Consider the following 10,367-nt stretch of genomic DNA (forward strand, 5'->3'; position numbering starts at 1 on the left):
TCAAAATATTTGGGGCTTTAATATTCAACACAATAGGTCCCATATTATTACACGATTTGTATTTTTGTATTAATGTATTTTTGGCAAAGTATGTATTTTAAGTATTTGAGGGTTTGAAATTTTAATAAAAAACGTGAACTTTTCTTCAATTATTAATTTTAAGCTATTGATTTATGTTGATATAAATAATACCATGTTTTAACTCTAATTGAGTAACCCTAATTAAAAAAGATTACCTAATTCTCACACTCAATTATAATCTTTTTTTAGGTTTATTACACATGATTATCTTAATTTTATCTAAATATGGTTATGATGTTAGTTAAAAATAGTAAGACATATCAGATTGGGTAATCTTTATAATATTAGAGTAATTCAATTTTTAAAATACAATGATCCGAAATTTATAAACGTCAACTTTTGTTGTTTCTTAGTTAATCATAAAATTAATTGTTTATTTCAATTATTCATAAATATTGTACCATTTAATTTACTCAACCATTTTTTTTTCTAAATTAAAAAATATTTTTAATACTTTGATTTAATAGATATGTCTGTTTTTTCTTGTTAAAAGGAATAAATCAGTTTTCAATAGTTATTTATTTATAATATCTTTTAATAAAATTCATATGAGTAAATAAAGTTGTGCTTGTGCTTTATATAAATATAAGTGTGTATAATACAAAATAGTTAATTTTTAATAATTTATTCTTTAAAAAATTTATAATGATTAAAAAAGTATTAATTTTGGTCAATTTTTTTTCACTACCGGTGTCCATGTTATCTATATTTTCGTGTGTAAATCAACAAATAAAACTAAAAGACAGAAATGTAAGAACTTTCGATTTTAAAAATTATTTTTTTCGATTAGTTGATTATAGTAATATTATATTACAAAACATAAAACTAAAATATTATTTAAGAATTTATATAAAGCTGAGAAGTTATTACTTTCACTATTATGTGTTTTTTTTTGTATCGGTAGCCACTTTTTTCAGCTCTCACTGGACCGATTTTTTTCAACGATAGGTCAAAAGATCACAAATCGTATCTAGTCGAAGACATTACCCTATAAAATTGAAAAAATTTCTCTCGTTTCTCGAAAATGGGGGAAATCTTCAAAACAATTACACATTTAAAAATCACTAATTTTCGAAATTTGTTTTACTTAAAACTGCCATAACTTTCTTAAAAATGATCAAATCAATATAATTTTTTTTTATATAGATGCATGATGTCTTTACCTATCATTTATTATATTTTTTTTTTATAAATTTAACCCTTTACCTGCCCACTCCACAGGGGTACTCGAAATGACAAATTTTTCACAAATAATTAACTTTTTCAACTTAACTTTTGAAAGTGTTCCGGAAATACTGACACTTATAGTATATCTTAAATTACAGTTTACTATGATATGTTTTTTTTTTTGTGTCTGTTACCACTTTTTCTCAGCTCACATTGGCCCGATTTCTTTCAACGATACGTCAATAGATCATAAAACATATCTAGTCGAAGACATTATTCTCCAAAATTGAAAAAATTTCTTTCGTTCCGCGTAAAGGGGGGAAATCTCCAAAAAAATTACAATTTTTTTTTATAAATCCTTTACCTACCTATAGGGTGATTCAAAACTTTTTTACAAATAATTAACTTTTACAACTTAACTTTTAAAACTATTCCGGAAATACTTACACTTTTATATATATCTTAAATTAAAGTTTATGTAATATAATTTATTAAGGAAAAAACAATTTCGGACTTATTTTGTCTTTATTGTGAAAATGGCTACTGTATGCTTTTTTTCTATAACTTTTTAAAAAATTTATGGATTATTATAATTCTTTTAAGATAAGAACTAATTATAACCTTCTTTCATTCGAAATACTGTTTTCTTAAATCGGACCATTTCTCTTTATTATTATTCATTCTAAAGACTAAGCCTTGTCGTATAACCAACTGGATTGGTATATATACTCGGAAAATGTTAAGTGCAGTGGTTTTCCTTTGCCTTCTGCACTGGGAACGTGGTGCTTTTTTCCACCGTAGGAGCGCACGCATGGTCACCCATCCGTTCATTTTCTTTTATATATTAATTTTAAGTGATCTTAAAATGTATATTTGTTAAGTCAGTTTTTAATATTTATATAACAAATTCAATACAGTATAACCAAATGCATAGTTCATAAGATAGACAGAAAAACAATTTATTTTATTACTTAGATTTATTTTTCGATATTACAGGATGGTTTTTTACCAAGGTCAGTTAATCAACTCTCATCATTGGCTCCCTATGGAAGCGATTCGCCTGATATACTTGCGCAAATCGATTTTGTTGACAATGAGCGTCATGACTTTTATTTTAACCCAGTCGACGCTGATTGGCAAAGTGCCATTAGAGTCTTACACAATTTTCAGAAACACAAAACTTATGAACTTTTTAGTGGTGGATCATTAACTTATCCAAAAATAATAATAAATACTAGTAAAAACGGAGATTCATTTTACAAAGCAATATCATATGCCATCACTGGAACACATGACTATTACAAAAATATTAGAAAAAACTTAAGTTTGGTAAGTTTATATAATTGAATCTTGAAACATTTTTAAAATAATTATAATGTGACCAAAAGATACCCTTTTATTTTTTGTAATATATTTGTATATTTTGTGTTTTTGGCTTATAATGAGCTTATTATTTTTCTATTGGATGAGCCGATTGCGCGTTGCAACAGCGAATATAACGTACAAGTCAATATATCAATATATAGATTAATATATTTTAATACCAAAATTTCAAATAAATTACAATGGTTAGAGTACATTTCAATGGTTGTCGTAGTAGGAATATAAGCAGACCCAGTTATGAGTGTAATATCACTAGGTAAATTTAGTTTAAGGAATAGGTGTTTTATGCCTGTAACAGTCTCAATATAATTTTTTATACATAATTGTTTTTTTTGCAGCAATCAAAACTTCCCCTCTGTCTATCATTTCTAAATAAATTAAAATTTTCACAACTTAGTTCTGCATCATGAAAATTACTCTTTAATCACGACTCTGAGATAAATATAATATTACTTTGAATATTTAAAATAGAATTACGAAATAGTGAAAGTTTAATCTCTTATATATTGATAAAAATGTTTAAAGTAAAAAAATTACATAATTTATCCATAGAATGACGACGATTTGCAACAATTACTGGGTGTACCTTTAACATATTTTATAGTTAAATAATTTTCACCGTTAGAGATACGTGATTTTAACTCATTCATTCAAGTAATTCCTCTAAAACTCAATTAATACATTTTACGAAATATTTAAACATTCTTTCACTATTTTTTTACCTAAGACAATTGTTTATGATAATTATTCAGCTGTAAAGAATAAAATGTTTATTCTTTTAGTACCTCTGTGTGAAACAGCTTGTATACTTCTCACAATTGTTTTGCAAGTGGGCTTTTGTCAGCCTGAAACTCAATGTGGTTTGCCGCTTGCATAACGACTAGCTATAGTAGTAAGGGTCGCCACCACCTAGGCGAGATGTCACACCTATCAGATATGATACCGGACCATAGGTGGAACTTAGTTTTAAGTTGATTAATTATTTAATTTGAGTTAATATGACGTTAAATATAAATGGTTATAACATCTTGTGGTTTATTAACCAAAATTATGTGTCTAGATTAAAGAACATAAATAAAATGCACGCGAATTATTTAAGCTACTCATGCAATAAAATAAATATTACAGTTAAGATAAATAAGGAAATTTAATTTAATTGTTATAAAAGAAAATTAAATTAAACATGGACAAAAATACTAATGTATTAAAACACATGTCTACAAAGAAAGGTTGACAACAAAAATAAAATAAAATATTTAAACAGAATCAAATAATATAACAAACATCACGATTAACGGTATTGGAACACATTCGTTAATGTCAATCAGAAATTAATGAAAAACATCAGGAACGGTTAGGACACTCACTCCCTAGCTTTGGCTAAAAGAAAGACGAAACACGTGCTCTCCACGCATAAATAAAATTAAGTTAATTTATAATAAAATAAAAAATTAATATAACACAGACCATTACATACAAATAATTTAAAAAAAAGAAAACGATACCCGTTCTCCGAAAAGACCTGTCAATTTGCTTTTGACGGCTCTACTCCATCATTGAAAACAACAGTGACAAAAATATATAAACTTGTGCAATCTAGCACAGTCAATGACAGTAGTAAGGGAGAAAAGTCCACAACTTTCACAAGCTGTCAATNTTTGATATTATTGCTTTATCTGAAACCTGGCTTTCCCCATCTATATCTAATTTCGAATTAAGTTTTCATAATTATACAATTTACCGCTGTGACAGATCACCTCTGAATAGTATTCATACTCGAGGTGGGGGTGTCCTCATCGCTGTTAAATCTCTTTTAAAAAGTAAAATACTAAATGTCAGTGTTAAAAATGTTGAACATATTTTTGTTCAACTTTATTTAGGACCTAATATTTTTATACTTTGTTGTGTCTATATTCCACCTCTTTCGCCTATAACTACTTATGAAAATTATTTTTTGGCTCTTAATGAACTACATCTCGCAAACCCTAAAGCTAATTTTATTATTTTAGGTGATTTTAACCTGCCTTCACTAGACTGGTCTCTTTATTCTATCCCACTCAACTGCCATTCTCNTGAAAACAACAGTGACAAAAATATATAAACTTGTGCAATCTAGCACAGTCAATGACAGTAGTAAGGGAGAAAAGTCCACAACGATCTAACGAAAATTTCAAATCGATAAAAGCCAGTCTCTTTGGGAGCTATTGATACCTATAAACAATTTGATTTTAATTGCATTTATGCTCCCTGTTTGCTTTATCTAGCGGTCAGCGGCAAAAATAATGAGTTGATGACACCGCTGTGTCAAAAAAACGTATTTTTTTTAGTATTCAATGTTTTGAGCTAAAACCGTCCGCTCCATTTCAATTATTATTATTTTATTATGTACCTCATTACGATTATTTATATATATATTTTTTCTTGTGATGTATATTTTGTGACAATGTGATGAAGTAATGCACATTTATCCGGGATAACCCAATGTCTTGCTAAGTGTATCTGTTTAAAACCAGTCGCTTAATTGGGGCGTTTTCCCTACTGTCGTGATTAATGGACAAAAGGTACCCGAAGGCGTTTATCTCAATTCTAGACTAAAAGTTATAGGTGTAATTTTTAGCTTCGATGCGAAGCTGAGAAGGTGTATTGGTTTTACTGTGATGTGTTTTTTTTTTTGTGTCTGTTACCACTTTTTCTCAGCTCTCACCGAACCGATTTCTTTCAACGATACGTCAAAAGATCACAAATCGTATATAGTCGAAGACATTACCCTATAAAATTGAAAAAAATTCCGTCGTTCCCCGTAAATGGGGGAAACGTCCAAACAAATTACACATTTAAAAATCACTAATTTTCGAAATTTTTTTTACTTAAAACTACCATAACTTTTTCAAAAATGAAAACATCAATATAATTTTTTTTTATAGATGCTTGATGTCTTTACTTATCATTTGGTATATTTTTTTTGTAAATTTGACCCTTTATCTGCCCACAGAGGGGGATTTAAAATGACAACTTTTTCAAAAAAAATTAACTTTTTCAACTTAACTTTTGAAAGTGTTCTGAAAGGTCTGACACTTTTATATATATCTTAAATTAAAGCTTATGTAATATACTTTAATTTGAAAAAAAAAATTGACCTCTGGACTTGTCTTCGTGGTGAAAATAGACATCAAAGTTAATAAAAAATTATGATTTTTGTACAATAATTTTTTTTTATATTTTTAACTTAATAATGCTCTAACTTTTTCAAAAATGAACATATCAATATAATATTTTTTATAGATGCTTGATGTCTTTACTTATCATTTGGTATTTTTTTTTGTAAATCTGCCCACGGGGGATTTAAAATGACAACTTTTTCACAAAAAATTATGTTTTTCAACTTAACTTTTGAAAGTGTTCCGGAAGGTCTGACGCTTTTATAAATATCTTAAACTAATGCTAATGTAATATACTTTAATTTAAAAAAAAAAAAATTTTGACCTCTGGACTTGTCTTCGTGGTGAAAATGGCTACCGAATGCTATTGTTGTGTGAAAATTCTCGTTTTTATTTTTTACATTTTTAACTTTATAATGCTATAACTTATTGAAAAGTGTATGGTTCAACACAATTTTTTTATGAGAAATAATATTTTTTAATAATCCCTTTTTAATTCAAGATATTAATAAGAAAATAGCAGATCATGTAGCTTTTGGAATAATCCACCAATTTTTTTTAATTAAACACTATCTAAAGATTTGCATCAAAGCGTTTTATTTTGATAGTGATTTTAACCACTATCAGATATCATTATACTTGATCCAACTATGCCACGTCACCACTGTGCTGCGACCCCCCTGTGCTGGTTTTTTTTATTAATATCTATTTTTTATTCCTCTGTTCCGCTTTAGTTGCAGACGAAGTTTTTGACCGTTCGCTTTTTTGTCTCATATTAACTTAAATTGTTTGTCTTATTAATAAAGGCCATTTGATATTACCTAATCACAAAATCTTTTTCTTGTGAGCACTGCCTTCAACAGACTTATGTATTTTATTTTCCTTAAAAAATCATCTTTCCCTAGTTTATAAAGTACGAGCAACGGATTTTCAGAATTAATCATATTTAAGTGACAATTTAATCACGATATTTTGCTGAAAATATATAAATTAGCTTCAGGGTTAAATCTTTTATTTTTATTTAAAACCCCACTTTAGTCCGACCTTAAGTCTAAGCAAATAGGCTTGTAGATCCTAATTCTTATATCTTTTGTTTGTACAAAATTTATTATACGATATGACCAAAAATTTAATTCTACGGCTTACCTTTCACAATAAATAATACTTTGAAATTTTTAAAGAAATAATTAAAGGGTATACTTAAGTGTTTGCAACCTGAGGATGAGAAGTCTTATCAAAGTTATACAATAACACTAAAAGAGATAAAGAGCGTGAAAAAATTAGCCAATAATAAATAATGAACATCTTATACGCTCTTCTTCTTATATATGATGTCAACTATACAGGGTGATTTTTTTATCATAACCCACTCAATTACTTACAGAATAATAATAATTTAAAAATTTTTTTTTATTATTATCTTTAGTTACACATTATTCTTGAATTATTAACTATGTAATACTTTTTAAGTTCATCCCTTATGCCTGGTAAGGGTGTCAACTTTGTTTTTTTAAATGGTAACACATATTTTTAATTTAATAAAATGTTTGAGTTTTTAATTCAATAATAAATGGCATTTGAATTTTTAATAAAACTTAATTTGTTTATTAGATATAAACATTTAAAGTTTCAAATTTTTGAGTTAATATATAGGTATAATACACAAGGGATTACAAATACAGGTAGCTAATTGGTTTTTTATGACATCGATATTAGCAGGTACAAAGCATTGTTATTATCAATGGTAGTAAGACACATTGTTGTGAGTTTATAAATACACTAACTGACAATACAGAATGTATATCTATTGATAGTCATAATTGATAATAAACAATCCGTGACTGTGATAGCAATATCATAAAAAACCAATTAGCTACCTGTATTTGTAATTCCTTGTGTATTATACCTATATATTAACTCAAAAAATTGAAACTTTAAATGTTTATATCTAATAAACAAATTAAGTTTTATTAAAAATTCAAACATTTTATTAAATTCAAAATATGTGTTACCATTTAAAAAAACAAAGTTGACCCCCCTCCAAGGTATAAGGGATGAACTTAAAAAGTATTACATAGTTAATAATTCAATAATAATGTGTAACTAAAGATAAAAATAAAAAAAAAATTTTAAATTATTATTATTCTGTAAGTAATTGAGTGGGTTATGATAAAAAAATCACCCTGTATATTATCATATATAGTTGGTTGAAAAAAAATATATATATATGTGTGTGTGTGTGTGTATATAATTTATTATAAAGTTAATATGTTAACTGCCTATTTTTTTTAATATAAATTAAGCCTGTTTAGTTGAATAAATACAAATAAAAAATTAAATAACATCAGTTAACTAGGATAAACTAGGCTAACTTTTGAGCAAATAGTTTGACTAAGAATCAACTTAAAGCAATAACTAATAAATAAATAATTAATGTATCTGTTGGCCAACGGCTCCTACAATAACCGTTGACTGATAATAATCAACACAGAAAATGACTTAAACAAATATATACCCTAACACAAAACAAAAGAGATTGATACTCGTACAATTATTGTTTGAATACAGGGTGATTGAAATCTGGTAAGACACTCATTTTCTCAGAAAATATTGAGAATTTTAAATTTTATTATAGAGAAAAAATATCAAGTTCAAAAAACTCTACAATAATATGTAGTCAAACCATTATTTTCTTCGTCCTTTCAAGGATAAAAACCCGTATTTATAATTTTCTTAAATAGGAACCCTTATTTTTAACTTTATAATATGATAGAAAAAAAAATAACAAACAATTTTGTTCTTATAATTTTTTTTATCCGATTAACCGTTCGTCCGTTATAGCTGGTAAAAGTTAAGTGATTTTAGGCCAAATTTCTACTGTCATTTTACTGTTTTAAATACAGAAGTCATTATTTTTATTTGCTGTTGCATAAGCCAAATTTTATTGATCAAGTTATGACAGGTAAATTAGCTATAAAAATGTACTACGCACTAAATGAGTGATAACAATAATAGATTCAAACCGGGTTTTCGGTGAATTATTAATAGCTAAGTCTATGGTTTTGTAAGACTAAAGGGTCCATCAAAAATGCCAGTTGCACTGCCACCGATATTATGAAACGTAATAAATAACAATATTTTTTCTGGAAGTCAAAATCTTTAAACAATTATAAAACCTAAACGGTTGTTTGGATAAAAAAAATTATAAAAACAAAATTGTTTGTAATTTTTTTTTTTATTATATTATCAAGTCGAAAATGGTGGTTCCCATTTAAAAAAATTATAAATAAACATTTTTATCACTGAAGGGATAAAAAAAAAATTATTTAACTTCATATTATTGTAGAGTTGTATAAACTTAATAATTTTTTTTTTACAAAAATTTTAAATAATCAATAGTTTCTGAGAAAATACGTGTTTTACCAGATTTCTATCACTCTGTATATTATAAAATAATATAGTTACCTTGTTTTGTTTATAACTAATAAATATAATGGACGTCCCGAAATACAAATGTAATTACAGTTAATAATTAAACTATAAATAAATAAACTATAATATGATTCAACTAGTTCACTCTACAGATTTGACTGACTTCTCAGTAGTAGCTTCCAACTTTAAGTATTGAGATCTAATAATCACGGAATAAAACCGGAGTCCAAGTGTTTCATTAATAACTCGGAATTCAGTAAGACCACAACTTTTAACTCAGTCTTTCACGGCTTTATGCAATGGGCCGGAGAACAGTAATATGGTAAAATAAATGCGTGCGTCGATTACGTAACGGTATTAATAAAACAACATGGCGCATAGAACATTAGTATAAGTCAACAATAGCTAGTCAGCCGACAGACTCCACGACCATGAAAACTATTTGACCCAGTGTTGTCAAAAGCGACTTACAATGTGTACAACCGGTATTAATACCGACTGATGCGGAGACAACGCCTGCTGTTTTGAACAGTAACAATAAATAATTAAATGGTTGAAAGACAATTGACTAGGCAAAATTGTAAATACAAATTTTTAATATGTTTGAAAATTATGTCTAAATTGAAATGATGTACTTATGTTAATTAAATGAGAAAAGTAATATCAATATTTATTTTTATTATTACTGAGCTAAATAAATGAAAAATATAAGTCATTCATGTGACTTAAAATTATTTATACCAAAGCGTAGTGAAGCCCGCTTTGCACGAGTACCCTAAACATATATCGGCCAATGCAGTAATCCGATACGCTTACGGTATCCCGCGGGGCTCCCTTACCTTTACTTAATCACTTATTCCGGTTTACGTGAACTAAACATATCGCAGTTGCGCGCAGGTGGATTCATGCAATTAGTTTTTATTTAGAATTGCCCTAAACGTTAACCGTATTGATTGATGCGATTGTGTTATTTAGAAATTTGTCTATTGCAGACTAATTTTCTCTATACAACGAAATCAAACGGAGTTGCTTTGTTTTAGGTAAATAACTTTTACAAAAATAAATATGGAGTATAGAGGGAGATAACTACTGTGCCCTTCTTAATCGATTTGGTTCTTGCGAATGAAAGTAATCGAAAACCCGCAT

General features: G+C 27.4%; 1 protein-coding gene across 1 annotated transcript in view; it reads left to right on the forward strand.

The window, feature by feature from the left end:
- Window positions 1–685: 685 nt before the first annotated feature.
- The window catches only part of LOC126904876 (uncharacterized), a 13,299-nt gene continuing 3,617 nt past the window's right edge, over window positions 686–10,367 (forward strand). The window contains exons 1-2 of the mRNA XM_050684214.1: window positions 686–831; window positions 2,245–2,577. Coding sequence (XP_050540171.1) covers window positions 727–831; window positions 2,245–2,577 — 438 coding nt within the window. The 5' untranslated portion in view covers window positions 686–726. The remainder of the gene's footprint in view (window positions 832–2,244; window positions 2,578–10,367) is intronic.

This window comes from Daktulosphaira vitifoliae, unplaced genomic scaffold, assembly GCF_025091365.1.
Source record: "Daktulosphaira vitifoliae isolate Bord-2020 unplaced genomic scaffold, ASM2509136v1 Scaffold_4, whole genome shotgun sequence".
In the NCBI taxonomy this organism is placed as follows: domain Eukaryota; kingdom Metazoa; phylum Arthropoda; class Insecta; order Hemiptera; family Phylloxeridae; genus Daktulosphaira; species Daktulosphaira vitifoliae.